The sequence below is a fragment of the Astyanax mexicanus genome, chromosome 16 (genome assembly GCF_023375975.1).
Source record: "Astyanax mexicanus isolate ESR-SI-001 chromosome 16, AstMex3_surface, whole genome shotgun sequence".
In the NCBI taxonomy this organism is placed as follows: Eukaryota; Metazoa; Chordata; class Actinopteri; order Characiformes; family Acestrorhamphidae; genus Astyanax; species Astyanax mexicanus.
In genome coordinates this window covers 16025104-16045188 of record NC_064423.1, presented here as the reverse complement: position 1 = coordinate 16045188, position 20085 = coordinate 16025104, and the positions used below count along the sequence as shown (strand labels likewise).

The following is a 20085-nucleotide window of genomic DNA, read 5'->3' as shown; positions in this document are numbered from 1 at the left end:
GAACTAAATTACTGAAATAAAGTTACTTTTTGATAATATTCAAATTTTTTGAGATGCACTAGTACAGCAGCAAGTCTTACAGGATCAGCTGCTTAAAGTTTCAGATACCACAGAACACCTTAATAGGTTTTGTGGGCTTCTATGTTTTGATAGAATCAGAGCTTCTTTAAATAATTGTACGATGTAATGAATAATAAAAGTAACGGTAACTAAGCAGTTGTAGATAGCGTGAAAGTAGTATCACTCTAGGCTCTCTCTGGACTCAAGGTCTGCTTGAGATCACACTGTATTAAAACCCATTGTTAATCTGGTTAGTTCTGCTCTATTCCTGATGGTCTTTTTGAAGGGGTGAGGGTCAGGAGACAGCTGCTTTGGTGCCAGCACTACCATGTGACCCTGCTATTCCCAGTGTCTGCTCTAAATTTAGATCTTGGCCAGAGTTGCTCTTCATGTGGGAAAACCAATGACAAACACCACCGGGATAATGAGTTTTTGAGCAAAGGGAATAAAGCACTTCTTTCAGCACCTGGTCCACATTTTGGGATTATTAAGGGGCTTCCATGCTGGTGGACCACTGGAGAAGCAATCTGTGTGCAACCAGAAACAGAGAGAGAGTGAGAGAGAGACTGAACTGGAATGGAAATGTTGAAAGGAGCAATAGAAACTGGACTGAGGTGGTAATGAAAGTGGTAAGTCTACAGTATGTTTGAGTTTATGGGTTTATAGAACTAAAGCAGATGTCAGATTGTTTTTGTTGGGTTTAACATTGAAACAGCTGTTTTATTTACAGTATGGCATCATTTTAAAATCTACTGCAGATTGTCCAGTAATGAAAGTATCCTCTCAGGTTCTTCTTTTGTCTCTTTTTTGCTTGGTTTTACTGCTCTGCTTAGTAACGCCCCAGACCGAATTATAGAATCACTGGCTGTTTGAGTTTGAGGAGGGGGAGGTGTACAGTGTGTGTGTACAGGGTCATCATGACCGGGGTGACGGTGTGTTTTGGGACGGTGAACTCCGTCAAGGCTCTGTGGGAGACGAGGATAAAGAAGAGTAAAGATGACCTGAAGAGAGAGAAGGAGCAGAGAGACAGAGTGACAGTGGGACGGTGGGTGAAAGCAATGAAATGTCTTTATTAGAGAAGTTCAAGCTTAGGTCATGGACAGAGAGGGAATTTCTTTCCAAAAATGAGAAAGAATGATTATAGGAAAACTTCCTATCAGTTACATAGACTTTGTTTATAATCCACAATAGTTTTTTTCATAGTCTTTGAGCTTTGACGTTAATTTAAAGATCAAAAAATACATGTACCCTGTTCAACACTTCATCTTCTATGATAATAGATGCTAAATAATATTCTTAAAAGCATATATTGATATTTATGATAAAACAATTTAAAGCATGTTAACTTACAGCACTTAAAAATGATGAGTTTCTTTGATTTTACCAAATTGAAAACCTCTGGAATAAAATCAAGAGAAAAATGGATGATCACAAGCCATCAAACAAAGCTGAACTGCTTAACTTTTTGCACCAGGAGTAGCACAAAGCTATCAAAAAGCAGTGTGTAAGACTGGTGGAGGAGAACATGCCAATATGCATGAAAACTGTGATTAAAAAACAGGATTATTGCACCAAATATTGAATATGAACTTGTTTTCTTTGCATTGTTTGAGTTCATTGTTTTTTTTTTCCAGAGCTGCATCTCTCTCTCTCTTCATATATATATATATATATATATATATATATATATATATATATATATATATATATATATATATATATATATATATATACACTATATTTTAAACATTACTTTATGTAGAGACCAAAATTTAAAGTCTTGTTAAAGCAGAAAATGATAGTGCTATCAAATGAAATCGTAATATTTCATGATTTTTATTTAAATGATATTACTGTAGGAATTTGCCATGGTAAAATGGCAAAATTAGACAAAAAAAATGTTTTTGACTTTTAAATTAACATTTGAAGTCTTAATCAGTTGTAATAGTATTTATTATGTATGTTTCAAGTGACAATATTGTGAGAATATGAATTATTAAGATGGCAAATTTAGAAAAATTGTCTATTTGGCTGTATATAAATCAAGTTTAGAATCCTATAAAACATAAAAAAGGCTTATTATATCAGGCCATTAAATTCAATATGATAAGTCATATTGATTTCAAAAGCATTTCCACCAATCCAAAGAACGCTCCATCTATTTTCTTTTATTTTAGTTCATGATTCAGTATATAATATTTTCTAAAGAATCCTTAAAGAAGCCTTACTGTTAACTTATGTTGCTTGGCTACTTATACATCTACCTAAGTATTTTTTTTATTTATTTAAGTAGTCAAAAGTGGCCAATAGTGGTTAAAACAATAATCCCAATAACAAAAAACCCAAGAGTCAGTTTTGGTCCTCACTCTGTGATACAGGCTGACCGGGGCTTGGGAGGACAGGATCACCTTGGCCAAGTTAAAGGAGAGACTGGTGACCGAGGATGGAAGGGTCATCCTACGCATCCAGAATGAAGAGTGGAAGGTACCTTCCTCTGTAATCCCTGAAGCTCTGAATAAGTTGTTTTGTGCTTCATCATGTTGCTTTGGCCACATAGCGTTTCACAGACCTGCTGTTACAGACTCTTCCACCAGCACTGGTCCAGCTCACCCACATTCAGGAGTGGCAGCTGCACCGGACGGGCCTTCACAAGATCCCCAGCTTCATCTCCAGCTTCCAGAGCCTCATCGTTCTGGATCTGTCCCGCAATGCAATCAGACAAATCCCTAAGGAAATTGGTTAGTGACTTCAAATAAACTAGTCCTAGTCTGGTATAAATTATTTAGTGTTTTTACTTATTTGTCTGAATCCAAAAAATAATGAACATTCATGAAAGACCTTTTCCCCAGGTAAACTCACTCGGTTGCGAGAGCTGCTCGTGAGTTATAACAGGCTGAGCTGTGTACCAGAGGAGCTGAGCACCTGTGAGAGTCTGGAGAAGCTGGAACTGGCAAAGAACTCAGATCTGGATGAGCTGCCCGAACAGGTATAATGAAGAAGACTACTTGGTGGCTCCGAATGTTCCAGCGGGCTAAGCGCTAAGTTTGAATCCTGTTCATGTAGCCTGACATCGATTACCGGAGCCCTGAGAGAGCATAATCAGCCTTGCTATCTCTGGGTGGGTAGATGGCGCTCTCTCCCCTCATCACTCCAAAGGGTGATGTCCGCAGCTCAAGGCGTCTGTGAGCTGATGAATCGGAACCAAGTCGTTGCGCTTTCCTCCGAGCGCGCTGGCTACACGGCAAAAAGGGGGGTTAAGTAGGAAGCATGCGCTAGTCTTCCTGGTGTTGGGGCATCACTAGTGATGTGGGGGGGGGGGGGGGTCAGTTGTGTAATTGGCCATGTAAATTGGGGGGGAAATGGGGGAGAAAAATTGAAATAAAATTATTAAAAAAGAAGACCTCCTGGTAATTGTACCAGATTGACTGATTTCATTGGCTTCTGTCAAAAAGTGATTATGTAGTAGGCACCAAGTTAAACGTTAGAACTTACTGTGTAAGAACCTGAGATGGATCAGAACTTTTTAAATGTTGTGGCTGATCAATTTTATTGCACTGTGCCAGCTTCCTTATTTGTATTTAATATCTATTCAGCTCAGCAATCTGAAGAAACTCTACCACCTGGATCTATCCCTGAACCAGTTCTCCACAATCCCAGAGTGTGTGGTGAATCTTCCTGCTCTGGAGTGGTTGGACATGGGTGGGAACAGGCTGGAGAGGTTGCCAGATGACATACACAGGTGTGCTACGTACCTAACAGTATTCTTATGTAGTGCACCTTGCTCCTTGAAATCTATAGTACTAATATTGACCTATTGGGTATTAACGGTATACTGTGTTAAAAAAATCAGTAATTGCATTAATTGCACATGAATTACATGTTAGCAGTTTACACTAAAATAAAACTTACTGTATTTTTCACACTGTAACGAGCACTTAAAATCCTTTAACTTTCCCAAAACCTTATGTATGAATTTTACTAGTCAGGTTGTAAGGAGCAATAAAGCCACTCTGCTTAAGTGCAGTGTTGTACAGGAGTTTTAGTTTAGTTCTGCAGCACTGATATTTAAGGCTGGAATAGCATTAGCATTAGCCACTAAGCACTTAGCTTCTTTGCCGTTCAGAGGAGAGTATTATCGGCCTGTAGCTTGCTGCTAACCCTGGCTAGCACTGCTGGAGCAGCATTAGTATTGCCCACTAACCACAGCTCTAAGCGCTAGCTCTTTTTGCTGTTATCAAACTGTAGCCTGCATGTTTACTGTGTTAAAACAGGACAAACCGCTGGCTAACATCACCCTGGCTTACCGGAACACTCAGGGTTCCTGAGTGTAGCGCTACTCGCGGCTAGCACTAGTGGAAATCTGGAAATCTAAGTTTACTGTAAATAGACGGAAAAATCATTATTCAACCAAATAAACAGTTTTTACTAGAGGAATCTGTGTAGAATTATGTCCAGCGCTGGTTGGACCTAAAAGAAAATGTTTAAGAATTACAGTTTTGTTTAAGCTGCTAAATTAGAAGGAAAACATGGCAACATCCCTGTTCCTGGCTAGTGCTGCATAATGTGCCTTATAATCTGGTGCGCCTTGTGTATGAAAATAGACGTTCATTGAGAGTGTAGACCTATATACAAACCTTTATTGTTTTAAAATAATCATTCACAGCTGATTATAATAGTTTTTCAATTCCCGACTGCAGAATGGAAAAGTTGCACACGCTGTGGCTACAGAGAAACGAGCTGGAGTATCTGCCTGACAACATCAGCCGCATGCCCAATCTGGACACACTGGTGCTCAGCAAGAACAAGCTCAGAGACATCCCTCCTCTGATGGAGGGCATGACCAACCTCAGGTAATGCTATTATTATTCTTTGGACAAATACTTTTGATTCCTTAAATACATCCTTTATAAATCAGACATTCAAGTGCTACACATTCAAATGAAAAAAACAATTTAGTGTTTTTTTTTTTTTACCATATTTTTTTTGTTAAACCTTTTTAACTTAAACCTGCTGTTTGCCGACTCTCTGCAGTGTAACGCTAGAAAAAACATTGAAATATTACTAACAAATCATAGTTTTTCCCAAAATTACACTACTCTCCTTCCTTGTTTCATACAACAACTTTACAGCAGGTTCTTCTAACCTTTTTATTTTGCAACAAGAAATTATATTAAGAATTAATAGTATATGTCATTATTTTTATTAACTTTAGGAAGACACATTTAAAATTAATATGAATTTTGAATGATATCTTTCAGTCATTTAAGAATTATCTTTGCATTTTTTTCATATTACATTAAAACATTAAACATTAGAACATTAAAATTTGATATACTGATCTGCTATTTATTTGATTTTATTTAATTAAAAAGTTGTATACCTCTATAAACATTTTGGCATTTCAGGTCACATTGCTCGTAACTTTAAAAAAAAAAAAAAAAAAAACATTCAGTTGTCTTTCCATCATATGTGAGGAAAAAAGGTAGATGGATTTTCATAATAAATCTTTGTAATGAATTAACACTTTTGCTAATAAAACCAAAAATGAAAAATACAGATTTTGTGTCAACTAATGAAAAAAAAATGCATGTTAATTATCCCTTTTATGCTGTTTGGCTGATTCTGGAGAGTGAGAAAAGAAACAGGATGCTACAGTAAAATAAAATCAGATTTTATTAAAGAAAACAAAATCCTTCACAAACGATTCTACAAAATTTGACGCTTTGATTTTTGGCAGGTTTGTAAATTTCCGAGACAATCCGCTGACATATCACGTGACCCTGCCGGACGTGAAAGAGGACGTGGAGGAGGAAGAAGATGACAGGGAAATGTTTGGCCGAGAGTTCATGAATTACTACATCCATGAGGCTCGCAAAAGAGGTTACGCTGTACTCAACATGCACTGTGTGCACAAACTATAGCAATGTTTTTATATAAAATATATATATTAAAAAATAAATGTAAAAAACAATAAAATAATTGTATTTAAGCCTGAGAATGATCTGCTTTCAATCTAATTTATAATCTATACTGTGTTTCAGATTCCCAGACTTATACCTCTGTGCTGAATGTGGCACTGGAAGGTGTGGTAGAGATTGCTGCTCCATAGCTGTGATGTCCTGCATGCCACTGTCTGCTCTGCTGTCTTCCGTCCAAAGAGGCCAGACCTGTCCTGTCTGGTCCTGTCCTGTCACGTCCAGTCCTGTCTTGCTTGTTCTGCTCATCCTGTAAAGACTGTTCTGCATTCTACCTTTGCAGTCACAACACTAGAGGGCGCCATAGCCTTACAGCTATCTGTGTCTTGTTTATGGCAAAGAAGAAACTTAAGATAGAAAAGTGAAAGTGGAGGAAATCAAAACCTCATCTGATTGCTTGTCAAAAGACCCAATTAGAATTAAACAATTAAAAAGTGCTGTATGTACAGCACTGTCCATGTCCAGTTTTAGGGTTAATGTTTTTAGATAGGAACAGCAGTCAGAAGAACATTCTCCAAAGACACGTCTCGGCTGGTGTAATAACTAAGATTGGACTTAAACCCTCGCTGCTGGAGGTAATGCAGCCTGCCCTGGTCAATCAGCGTCTTGCAGAGGCGTCCAATCTGCTCCCGCTCTTCTGCTGATACAGCGCTAAAGGGAACACAGATAAAGAGGTCAAAACACGTCGAAAAGACAAAGGCCTCTTTTCCATTGCATGGCCAAATTGTAAATACACTGGCTATGAGCCTCTTCCTACATTGCTACTACAGTAATACACCGGCTGTTAATCTCATCCCACATCACTAATGGGACAAAGCCCATAGCTAGTGCACTAACACTGTGGAAGCGATGCTAATGCTACACTAACACTGTGTAACACTGTGCACTAACACTGTGGAAGCATTAGCATCGCTTCCACAGTGTTAGTGCACTAGCTACGGGCCTTGTCCCATATCCCCAACAGCCCGTCCCACATCTATACCACAAAGTTAGCGCAACAGCTATAGGCCTCGACCCACATCTTTACTTCAGGTGTTAGCAAGCTAGCTATTGGCCTTGACACGGTTACTACCATGGGCATGAGCATGGACTTGACTACCCAGGGCCCGAGTAGGGAGAGGAGCCGCTGAAAATCTGATTTTTTCCACTCACGTTTCTTGTGTACTGGCATGGATGGAGGCCAACTGACATTGAGAGTGTATAGAGCCCAGAATTTGCCCCTGGTTACTACTAGAGATGCATAATGATAACAGATAATATCAGTATCAGTATCGGCCGATATGGACAATATTTCAAACTGTTATTTGCTTTTTATTTATTTATTTATTGTATTCCAAAACAAACAAAAAAAAACAAGCAATGTTGGCCTCATCCAACAGCTAGGGGCCTTGTCCAACAGGCTGACCATCCACTATCACTATTGCAGAATTTGCATAACCAGTTACTGGCATCATCCCACATTGCTACAATGGCATTAGCACATCGGCTGCGAGCCCCATTCCACATTGCTAACAATGTATTAGCATGCTGGCTATGGGCCTTGTCCCATAATGCTATCATGACATTAGTACACTAGCTACATGCCTTGTCTCAAATGCTTACCAACCTGTACCACATTTATAACGCAATGTTAGCTCGCCAGCTGTGGGCCTCGACCCATATGATTACCTCAGGTGTTACCATGCTGGCTATCGGCCTTATATAACATTGTCACTACGGCATTAATATACTGCCTATTGCTCTCAACCAAAATTGTTACCGCAACGTTAGAACACTGGCTACGAGATACAGGCCTTATCTCACATCAATACCCCAGTATCAACAAGAAAACTAGGGGATTCTTCCACTATCGTTATTGCAGCATTAGCATAACCAGCTACTGGCATTGTCCCATAATGCTACAACAGTGTTCTTCCAGCATTGCTACCATTGTGTTAGCACATTGGCAATGGGCCTTGTCACACATTTCTACCATGGTGTAAGCATGCAATCCTATGGGTCTCGTTTCATGTTAAGCGTCCCATGTTGAGCCATGTCCTTCTAGAGAAGTTACCCTCAGAGCCATTCAGCCCTGCAGTGGAAAAGCAGCCAATATATACTTAAGGAACTGCTGAATTCTCACCTGTTAAGGTTATCTGGTATGGTTTCAGAACTGCCTTCATGTTCTGCCTCATCCTCCTCCTCTTCCACATCTTCTTCTTTTTGTTGTTTTTCATCTGTCCTCCTGACTTCTTCTTGCTTCAAATTCTTGTGACCTTGGCCTACCCTACTCATGCCACAGGTAGCCCAGCTGGACATGCGCTGGAAGGCGTCAAACTCTCGAACTCCAAGACCTCGTTCCCTAAAGAACTGTTTTCCCACATAGTGCCTCCAGTCACAGCGGTGATGACAGCAGAGGGCAATGGCAACCCCCGAGACTTTAAGTTCTTCTCCAGGTTTGGTGTCCTCCTCAGATCCCTCATTGAGCTTCACACGTTTGGTGGGTGGATCACAGTCTTGGTCTTTGAGATTGTGCTCAAATAAACATCTCAGAGTCAGATCTGTGAAGATGAACACAAAGAGACATGAAGAATGCATGTAAGAACAAGGAAAGTGAGCAAAATGGAAGGCATTCAAATCCGTATCTGTTTCAGGTCACGTTCCAATAACTTACCTGTCGCTGCGCCACACAGGTGTTTACCCACTGCGATGACAGGAAGTCCCTTTTCTCTTAAAAATGGCACTTTTCCTACAATGGATTTTCGGAAAGAAAAACATTATCACGTGTATGTTTATCACACATTTGATTTTTTCTGTCTTTGGAATCTCCATAAATTTAACTCTTATAAATAAACCTCATCATCAACTTTTAAGGCATTGTCAGATCATGTCACTTACGTAAGTCAAGGTGCTGAATGTCAACCTGCAGCCTGTCAAATATTGCGTCTGTGTTTTTGTGCTTGCCATCTACCTTAACAAAAAAGAACACAGACATATTCAGGTTTAACATGTATACATGCCGCTTCCTAGTACCTTATTTGAAAAGAATACTAAAATAATCTAGATACTTGTATGTATATATAAACCATAAGCATCCCTTTATAGTGATCAAATAATTTATAATGGTCAGAGTAACTACCATCCCTCTTCTGAAACCGAGAGCATGTCACGCTCCATGTAAGTGTATTAGAACTTATTTGTTTATAGCTAGTGCATAAATATATAAAAATGATCATATTTCAATGCTCTAATAAACTGAAAGTTAAAATATTAACATGTTAATAAGATTATTACAATAAATAAAAAATGATCAGATCATATTCGCAAGTTAAGCATTACAGCAGTTCTGTGCAAGGCTCACTGTGCTCACTCCAGCTCTGTGTCCATCAAGTGTGGTTGTTTTTATCGTATTAGTCTCAAACTCACATATTTGTAGAAATGAAATGTAATAAAAACTTTAAACTTCGCTAACCCCCTCGAGAGTGCATCACTTACCTAAGTACTGTGAATACAAAACACAACACTGACTAAGCTATAAACAAAGATACAAACGCATGCCACATTTAATCCCTTGCAATAGTCAGAAAAGTCGTTATCAGCAATTGTGGTAAACAAATATATATATATATATATATATATATATATATATATATATATATATATATATATATATATATATATATATATATATATATATTGACCAGTAGTATCAGCTTGGTCCATCACAAGTTATCACAATTGTAAATTATCAGTATTATGATTTTTCACATACCTAGTAACTCAAAAAACTTGGGAGTTTAATCATTTAAAGCAGCATTATATAGCCACCTGACTTTTAATTATCATCTTCACTGCTACAGCGCTCTATAACTTTGGTGGAGCTGCACAAGACCTCTTTCCAGAACTGGATAACACTGTGTAATTCTGCTTTTGTATCTCTCAGCTTGTCAACAAATGCATGTGTCCATCTGTTCATGAGGGTGAGCTCAAAGCCTGATTTGTATTTACTATGACATATACTCTCCATTGGTAGGTGGAGCCCAAGTGCAAAAACAGGAGCTAAAAACAGCAACTAACACTGATTTACACCATCGCTCATTCTCACAATTATAATCCATACCTTAAATCGAGTGCTGGACCTTTCCACCAGTAGAAAGTGGATATCCTTAGCTTGCTCAATGGCCACATGAATCCAGTGGGAAAGCTTCCCTTTACCAGCACCAAACTCCACATAACACCTGCCAGGACCAAGCAGCTCCAAGGCCTCCATGTTCCCCAGGATTGAGGCCTGTTACAGAAAAAAACATACTGTTTTATTCTGTTTTAGACAATGTTTTTATGTTTTTTTAAGCGAGTAGCTGTAATTATTACCTGCTGCTTGAGGTGTTTGAAAGCAAAGTTGCCATTCTTTGGATCATTGAGAGCTTCATGGAGCGCGGGATGAGAGAGAATGCTGCTGTCAGGTTTGATGTTTAATCCTGGAAGAACCCAGAAACTATTACAATATAATAAAAACTAAAATACATGTTGTACATAATTAAGTACACAATTGAAAAAAAATTGCACACATTTTACCCATATTTATCAACAAGGTATTTTTTTATATATTTGACTAGGTCCTGCAGACTCACAAAAATGTCTTTATTTCAAGTATGTAATGAAATACATAAGGGTCTATGGTTACCTTTTAATGCAGTCTTCAGTTTCCCTATAAGATCATCCAGCTCCTCTTTGGTTCGTTCAGCAATAGACACCTTCAGAAAAGCAGAGAATATTTAACAAATTAGTTTTTTAAGTCGTCAAAAACAAGATTTAGGTTTTGTTAAAGGTTTTGAAAACAGCAATTTAGTAATGCTTTTAAATCAGAGGGCCTAAAAAACAAAAACAGAACAATGACTTTTATCGGATTTCTGGAAAATAACCTATTCTAAGAAAAGGAAAAAAGTTGAAAAACAGTGAAAAAAACGGAGTCATTGCGCTTTCCTCCGAGTGTGTTGGGATGCTACTCAGCAATGCTAAGTCAGCCGCAGTTCTAAAAGAGGCGGTGGCTGACCACACATGTATCGGAGGAGGCATGTGTTAGTCTTCACCCTCCATGTATTGTGGCATCACTAGTGATAGGGGGAGTCCTTCTGAGTTGGTTGGGTAATTGGCCGTGTTAATTGGGTGAGAAAATGGGATAAAAAATTAGAAAGAAAAAGAAAATCAGCTATTTGTCATTTACATTTACTATACAGACGTTTTTTTTTTTTTTACAGGTTCTCAAAAACTGTCTAAACATATTTTTATGATGCATCTAGATGTTCAGTATTCCTGCAGTATGGCTGCCCCTATCTGACCCAGTGAACTGAGATCAGGAAAGAATCCAATGTTCTAATGAGGTATTAAACAACTTTTAGACCAGTAGAATGTTGAAATTTTATGTATTTTTTGTAGTTTAAGTGATTTGGCTGCGTTTGTGTCATTTTTCTCCAGGCATTTGTCTATTTATTGCTATTTTTAACCCACACTACTAAACCATATTGAAATACACACATCCATTATCACTGATTAGATCCAAAACTTTTGCGGAAATGCTCAATTTTACCAGTGGGGCTCTTAAACCTGCACTAAATACATTATAATCACCCTTGCAGAAAAGTAGTTATATTAAAGCTGTATGTATTGATGTAATCACCTCACTGATGACATCCTCCTCTTCATTTACAGATCCTGCATTGATGTCCTTCACATAATAAACCTATTCAAGGGAATTCACACAACATACAGAGACTTAGATTATCAGGGGTAATGATCACGTTAGAGGACACACACAGGACACAAAAAAAACAACAACCTGGTAAATAAAATGTTAAGTATAAATGTTCAGAATAATACTCACAGGCTTGGGCTTCTCTTTCGAGTTGCACTTTTTCAGGTGTTTTGCTAAACTGTCTTCAAAAACAGTGCTGTTAAGAAAAAGAGAATGAATTAGAATGTACAATGATATCCAAATTATATTGCTATCAGAGTTTTATCAGAAAATAAAATACAAAAAACACTATTACATTACTTCATACTGCACTTGATCACTTTATTTAAAAACAATACACAAGAATTTACATTTTCAAAACCAAACACTGAATTCGTGGCAGAATTGCTTTTAAAAAGCTGTTGTTTAACGCTTTTTATTTGCCAAATAAAAATATGTTTCTATGTTTACTTCAAGGAAAGTTAAATGAATTCCAAAGATGAGCCATAACTTAAAAGTTCAATAAATGAATGATGTTTCAACAAGTAGCTGTGTAAATAATTATGATCTCAGTATTGATCATAATAATCTTGATTCTAATGTGTACATTAATCACACAGCCTTACTTAATATCTACAACATCTTATATTGATACGAAGTTTACATCTTATATTGATACGAAGGGTCTGGTGTGTGATCTTACTGTTTGGGGTCCAGAGGGCAGGGGATCCTTTTTCTCTCACTGTCTTTGTCCTAGAAAACAAAGAGATACAAGATTAAACAAACAAAACACCAAGCAAAGCTGTGTAAACTTCACCGGCTCTAACTCTTAACTCCAGCTCCAGCTGACCACCACACACACACTCAGCTCAGATTTACAGAGAGGATATGGAGGCGGACTAAACAGAAACACCGGGGTGAGTCTGAACACATACTGCATCTGCGTGTTCCCCACAAAACGACTTTCCACGTCCGATCACCATTTTACAGTAACGCTTCTTCTTTATAACGTAAAAAGCGCATCTTCCAGGTAGAGGAGCTGCCACACCGTCACACAGCGCTTCAGCCATGCTGACACACTGCGAGCTGCACACTTCAAAATAAAAGTCCCCCTTCAACGCCTAGATTAAAAAGTGATTTTATTCTGGGTGTCCACGATAAAATGGGTAAATATTTTATGGATGGTTGAATTTTAATACCGTTTTCTATTTAGAAGACTCTACCTAGAAAAAAGTATTAAATATGAAATACAAAAATTAAATATTCAGGATAGGAGATTCTAAAAACATGGTAAAAATATGGTTAACATTGTAAAACTATAAAAACATGGTAAAATATGGCAAACATGGTTCATATAGGGTAAACATGGCAAGGTATAAAAAAACATGGTAAAATTATAAAAACATGGTAAAACTATAAAAACATGATATAAATATGTCAAACATGGTACATATATGGTAAACATGGCAAGCTATAAAAAACATGGTAAAACTATAAAAACATGGTAAAGTAAGGTGAACATGATAAAACAATAAAACATGGTAAAAAGTATGGTAAAGATGATAAAACTATAAAAAACATGTCAAAATAAGGTAAACATGGTAAACATATGGTAAACATGGTAAAAAATATGGTAAGCATGGTATAAATATGGTAAAATATGGTAAACATGGTAAAGATGGTAAAACTACAAAAACATGGTAAAATATGGTAAACATTGTAAAACTATAAAAACCTGGTAAAATATGGTAAACATGTTAAAACTATAAAACATGGTAAAATAAGGTAAACATGGTAAAAATATGGTAGACATGGTAAAAAAAAATATGGTAAACATGGTTAAAGTATGGTAGATATAATAAAAATATGGTAAACATAGTAAATTAAGGTAAACATGGTAAAAGTATGGTAAAAATTGTAAACATGATAAAAATATGGTAAACAATGGGTAAAACTGTAAAACATGATAATAATATGGCAAACATGGTAAAACTCTAAAAACATATGATATGGTAAACATGGTAAAAATATGGTAAACATGGTAAAAATATGGTAATCATGGTTAAACTCTAAAAACAAGGTAAAAATATGGTAAACATTGTAAAAATATGGTAAACATGGTAAAAATATGGTAATCATGGTAAACTCTAAAAACAAGGTAAAAATATGGTAAGCATGGTATAAATATGGTAAACATGGTAAACATGGTAAAACTACAAAAACATGGTAAAATATGGTAAACATTGTAAAACTTTAAAAAACATGGTAAAATATAGTAAACATGTTAAAACTATAAAACATGGTAAAATAAGGTAAACATGGTAAAAATATGGTAAACATGATAAAAAAATAATTATGTTAAACATAGTTAAAGTATGGTAGATATAATAAAAATATGGTAAACATTGTAAATTAAGGTAAACATGTAAAAGTATGGTAAATATGGTAAACATGGTAAAAGTATGGTAAACAATGGGCAAACTGTAAAACATGGTAAAAATATGGTAAACATGGTAAAAATGTGCTAATCATGGTTAAACTCTAAAAACAAGGTAAAAATATGGTAAACATGGTAAAAATGTGCTAATCATGGTTAAACTCTAAAAACAAGGTAAAAATATGGTAAACATGGTAAAAATATGGTAATCATGGTTAAACTCTAAAAACAAGGTAAAAATATGGTAAACATGATAAAAAAAATATGGTAAACATGGTAAAAATATAAAAACATGGGAAAAATATGATAAACATGGTAAAAGTATGGTAAATATAATACAAATATGGTAAACATAGTAAATTAAGGTAAACATGGTAAAAGTATGGTAAATATTTTAAACATGGTAAAACTGTAAAACATGTAATATGGTAAACATGGTAAAAATATGGTAAATATGGTAAAACTATAAAAACATGGTAAAAATATGGTAAACATGGTAAAACTATAAAAACATGGTAAAAATATGGTAAACATGGTAAAAATATGGTAATCATGGTTAAACTATAAAAACAAGGTAAAAACTCTCTGTGAGACTAGAGCTGGATTTAGATATTTTGATGAGGGCTTTTATTTTGGCGGGTTTCCAGCAGCAGGCAGGAGGTTGTGTTGTTAGCGCTGTGCTGTCAGCTGGGAGGAGGCTGGGCGGTTATTTGGGGAGTAAAGCTGAGTTATCTCTGTGTTGCTGAACTGTAGTGTAGTTTAGTGTTTGAGCAGGTTTGGTTTATAGGTTAGTTGTAATGTAGGTTAAGGAGAGAGGCTGTTCAGTGCTGGGTGAAGCAGCTGGAGTGTGGTGTTGTTAATGGGAGAGATCAGAGCTCAGAACATCACATGCCTCCTCTAATCTGCTCTTTAACTGAAGCCGCAGCGAAACCCTCGATATTATTATTCAGAGTTCTGCACCTCAGCTGCCCGGAGACTCTTCAGGAGGAGTCCAGGGTCATGTGTTAAACTACAGAGACAGGTAGGTCATTTCTCCGACCGGAGGAGCTACTGATAAATAAAGCGCACATGGATACTATAAAAAATTAGATTCAGTTTAGTTAATCCCAGCTGTTCACTACATTGTTTTGGGGATATTCTGAAAGTTTCAACGAGCTCCAAACTTACTGTTCATTCTTAAACCATCTTTACTGTCAAATAGAGGGAATTATACTATCAGTTTTAACCTGAAGTTACACCAGCAATAGAGGTTCTAGCTCAGTTTTTACGTAATGACGTTTTACTAGTAGAAGATGTGACGATTGATTTCAGATATCAACTATGAAATATTTACTACTAATATTAATATATTATATATCAATAAAGACATTCTGACTATAGTCACATTACCAAGACTAGTCATACATTGCCTGGGCAAAAAAAATAATGTCACCACCTGGATTTAACATTTAATAAGAAAATAGCTAAGAGCCTCCTATTGGATAATTACTGCATGGATGATGAATTATGTTTGATTGATTATAAATGACCACTGACTGCTTAGAGCACAGAGTAGAACTTGACAGCATTTTGTAATATAATGAATGATATTATACCCTGAAATATCAACCACCCCTAATTATTACATTAGGGTACTACTTTTTTGCTATTTTTAAGCAAGGGAAATTCACACTGTTCTCATTTCCTGTGATCTATCTTCTAAAGACAGATTATATCTGTTCATTTTAATTCAGTTTTAATTTAGTGTGCCATATTATATTGTATGCAATGATAGAGTTTATTTTTTATTTTGTTGTAGTAGTTTATTTATTTATTTATTTATTTGTATTCAGTGTAGAGTATCGTTGTCAAAAAAATACCATGAAATATCATGATATTATTTTAGGGCCATATCGCCCACCTCTAATTGAGAGATATTGTTAGGAAAAATTCTGTGGCTCCATACTGATCAACCTCCTGTGTGCATCTTATAAGCACAGTGTTTTTATCCTACATGCTTTTTCCACTTAAAGCCTATTAAAAGTGATAATATATAGGCTATGTAATATAGGCTAAATAATATAGGCAAAATATAATATCTTCCCAATACTGGTTGGCCCAGCAGTCAGTATGTTTACACATTAATAAAGAATTTATGGACATAGGGGCTCTGAGTGGTCCAGCAAGCTAAGTGCTGACGCTAGGATCAGGAAATCCGTGTATCATTCGTTCATTTGATATTCAATTGAGAATCAAAATCGGAAAATTAAAAAACCAATTCGTTTTTTCGTTTTTTCGTTTTTGAATATAATACCAAAAAACGAATAACGGCTTGTATTTTGTATTTTTATTTGGTTATCCAAACAAAAATTGGAAATTTAAAAAACGGACCAGGAGCCGAATTTGATTTTGATTTTGAACTTGACCCATTTGTGTGCCCCGGAAGTTACTGATTTGTTTATTCTTGGTGGGTTTCTGTTGCGCGGGAGTTCACTGCAGTGTTATCTACACAGTCTGTATTGCTGTAGGCTTTGGATGGAGTTGAGGATGGAGAGTTTTATCTTGTTCAGAGGAACTAAACGCGTTGCAGTGAAAGAAGACGATATGACAACAGAAAATACATGTCTTTTTCGCTTAAGGTCGTGTTGAACACAGAACCTTCTAACACTCATTGCAGAACATCGCTGGATCCCCATTTGCTGCAACGTGCACGAAATCTCTTCATGCGTCTTACCACCTTCAAAAAGATCTTTAATTAGGCCAGAATGTGGTTCCAGTCCGGCCATGCTGCCTACAGCAATACAGACTGTGTAGATAACACTGCAGTGAACTCCCGCGCAACAGAAACCCACCAAGAATAAACAAATCAGTAACTTCCGGGGCACACAAATGGGTCAAGTTCAAAATCAAAATCAAATTCGGCTCCTGGTCCGTTTTTTAAATTTCCAATTTTTGTTTGGATAACCAAATAAAAATACAAAATACAAGCCGTTATTCGTTTTTTGGTATTATATTCAAAAACGAAAAAACGAAAAAACGAATTGGTTTTTTAATTTTCCGATTTTGATTCTCAATTGAATATCAAATGAACGAATGATACACGGATTTCAGGAGATCACCGGTTCGAATCCTGTTTATGTGGCTTGCCATCAGCTACCAGAGCCCTGAGAGAGCACAATGCGTCTGTGAGCTGACATATTAGAACCGAGTTGCTGCGCTTTACTCCGAGTGCAGCGTGCTGCTAAACGGCAATGCTGCATCAGCAGCAGTTCAAAAAGAGGTGGTGGCTGACTTCACATGTATTGGAGGAGCCATGTGCTAGTCTTCACCCTCCTAGTGTTGGGGCATCACTAGTGATAGGGGAAGTCCTAGTGAGTGAATTGGGTAATTGGCTGTGTAAATTGGGGAGGAAATGTCATAAAAAATGATGGGAAAAAGAAATTAAGAAAAATGTCTGGACAGTTTTATAGTAGCAGTATTTTTTTTATAGTTTAAAGCACTGGCCATCTGTCTGCATTCATTATACATTCTACATGCATTCAGAGGGACTTTTAACATAATGTATACCATTGTTTTTTATACAGCATGCTTTTCAAATATCTCCAAATCTCTTCAACTCCGGTGTAGACCTAGTTAACTTCACAATAGTGGGCCTATGTTACTTTAATGGATTCCTTAAACGTCTTACTTGGAATGCAGCCCACAAACATTCTCACACAAAGAGCGTTTTATGAGATTAGTGTGCTTGTAACATATTTTTTGAGTCAGCTGTAATACACACACTGAGGCATTTTAGATCTCCTGGTGATAAAGTTGTTGTTCCCTCGTTTGACTGGTCTGGTGCTACTGCTTACTGCCTTAACAAGTTTGTGGACTATTCGATAAGGGTGGTAGATGTGACATCCGATGAGTGATACTGGGTCTTGCACAAAAATACATTTTTGGTCAAAATGAAACAAAATGAAACAATTTACCGAATGCAGAAAACATGATTTTTTGCAGGTTTTTATTTATTATGCCACTTTTTTTCACCAGTGAATAAATAAAATAGCCTAAATGAATTGCTGTTACTCTGTTTGTTATAAAATTAAAATGTATTTATTGAAGACAAACAAAGTGCATAAATGTATATAGCAACCTTGGCAGTTCTACTCCAGTCACATGTGAGTGAAATTTACACAGAGAAATGCAGCAAGTCTTTTGGTAAACAAACAGATGCTAAGGCTAAGTTAGCTCAGCTTAAATCATTATCCTAGCCATAACCAAGTTCTATAGAGATTGTGATCATTATTTGGTATAAATTATTTGGCCTGTTCACTAATTTTTACCAAACACTGATTTTGATTTTTATTTTGCCATTTTTTTTTCCATCTTTCAATGGCACTATTCAAGGTGTGGATATATCAGGCAGCAAGTAATAAAAAAGAGTCAGTTCTTAAATGTGATTGCTGCTTTTGAGGGGTTTTCTTTGTATGCAGTAGTCAGTACATACCAAAGTGCTGCAAAGAGGTGTCAAGTAACAAAGTACAAATACTTTGTTCCCTTACTTACGTAGGAATATTGATTATCTATACTTTACTGGAGTATCTTCTACCTTCCTTTTTTACTTCTTACTTTCATTTTCACTCAATTATCTTTTCTTTATACTTCTTAAAAATACCCTTGTAACTCCTATTTCATTTCAGCTTGTTTTAATTCCAGCTTCTTATCATTAAAAAAAACCTATCCAGATAAATCTTTCCATCCAGATTAAGTACTGTAATTAAATTGTGGTTGGTTAAGAAGTATAAACATTATACCATTCCGACACCCTGTTGGTTTATTCACGATCAATCACACCTGCACATAACGTCATGTCACACTTCAGCAAGAATAAAGCAGACGTTTGTAGTCTAGTATGGAGATGATCCGTGCCAGAGACCCTCCATATGTCCAAACTAAGCTTTTTTAATATATTTCAATTGTACTAAAGTACATTAATTTTCAGTGGCGATATATGCAGCTAGCCTAGTGCATATATGCAATTTTTAAACATTAACATTTAATATGACATAATAGTTATTATGCCTTTTAGAAAATATTGTTTTTGAAAGAGGGTCAGGGTAGTGCACTATAGGCTCCAGTGGCATGGCCTAAGCTTTTGTCCTTAAAAGCATTTTTCCCCTTACATTACTTTAACTTGCATTTATTTATACCAGTGAAATAAATGTAAATATTTTTGACACCTTTGGTGCTGTAAAAAAGGACATCTAGTGAACTAGGGTTTGAGACATGTTCTTTAAGGTGTTAATAGCTAATTGATGTTCATGGAGGTCCCACCTCTTTAGCAAGACTTGGGTGTCAGAAACCGCAGGTCACCTGTGGTCAGAACTGTTTTGACGGCACAATGGGAAATTACCCATTATTAGGCAGGTGGTATTTATGTTATGACTGATCAGGTTTGGTATGTAGGCCTGTAGGCCTTGGTTTGTTCGGTGTCTGTGTTTGTACAGAGCATAAATTTAGGTGGGGCTAGGTGTAGAGTCTCAACCTCTCCTAGCCATTGTTTCACTTAGGCTTATGCAGATCCAGTCTGCTAGGTTGCATGAGCTGCTGACAAGCAGTTAATCCAGCTATGTCACATTTCTTCAATTTGATAAAATCAGCCTTTTTTTTTTTTGACCCATTGTTTCAGGTGTCTAGACCATTTCTAATGGAATATAGCAGTATCAGAAATAGCAGTATTATTGGTGAGCTTGTTTGTAAAAGCACACATATAAAAAAAAAACTAGCATCATGTGCATTTCTGCCGTATGCCTGAGAAAGATCACAGCAGCATTTTTATTTCCTTCTAAGAGCAAGGAAGTCACAAGACAGTGGTTTCTCTGCTTCTGTCCTGACAGTGACTCTAGGAACTGTTGTGAGGAAGTGTTGGAACTGTAATG

General features: G+C 36.5%; 3 protein-coding genes across 3 annotated transcripts in view; 2 read left to right on the top strand and 1 right to left on the bottom strand.

Moving 5' to 3' along the window:
* The first annotated feature begins 410 nt into the window (after positions 1-410).
* Positions 411-8887, top strand: lrrc39 (leucine rich repeat containing 39). The gene is made up of 9 exons (XM_007240100.3): positions 411-689; positions 958-1105; positions 2439-2544; positions 2642-2798; positions 2910-3046; positions 3654-3799; positions 4758-4910; positions 5798-5940; positions 6102-8887. Exons 2-9 carry the CDS (start codon positions 978-980, stop codon positions 6167-6169), a joined length of 1038 nt encoding a protein of 345 aa, XP_007240162.1. The 5' UTR covers positions 411-689; positions 958-977; the 3' UTR covers positions 6170-8887.
* trmt13 (tRNA methyltransferase 13 homolog) lies at positions 5716-12829 on the bottom strand. The gene is made up of 11 exons (XM_007240101.4): positions 12681-12829; positions 12449-12498; positions 11896-11962; positions 11692-11754; positions 10699-10768; positions 10386-10492; positions 10135-10302; positions 8913-8985; positions 8689-8763; positions 8158-8575; positions 5716-6686 (listed from the first exon to the last, which is right to left on the bottom strand). Exons 1-11 carry the CDS (start codon positions 12813-12815, stop codon positions 6518-6520), a joined length of 1395 nt encoding a protein of 464 aa, XP_007240163.3. The 5' UTR covers positions 12816-12829; the 3' UTR covers positions 5716-6517.
* A 1996-nt stretch (positions 12830-14825) lies between these two features.
* osbpl1a (oxysterol binding protein-like 1A) overlaps positions 14826-20085 on the top strand; it is a 33519-nt gene continuing 28259 nt past the window's right edge. The window contains exon 1 of the mRNA XM_007240098.4: positions 14826-15203. The gene's annotated coding sequence lies outside the window, so the exon portion shown is untranslated. The remainder of the gene's footprint in view (positions 15204-20085) is intronic.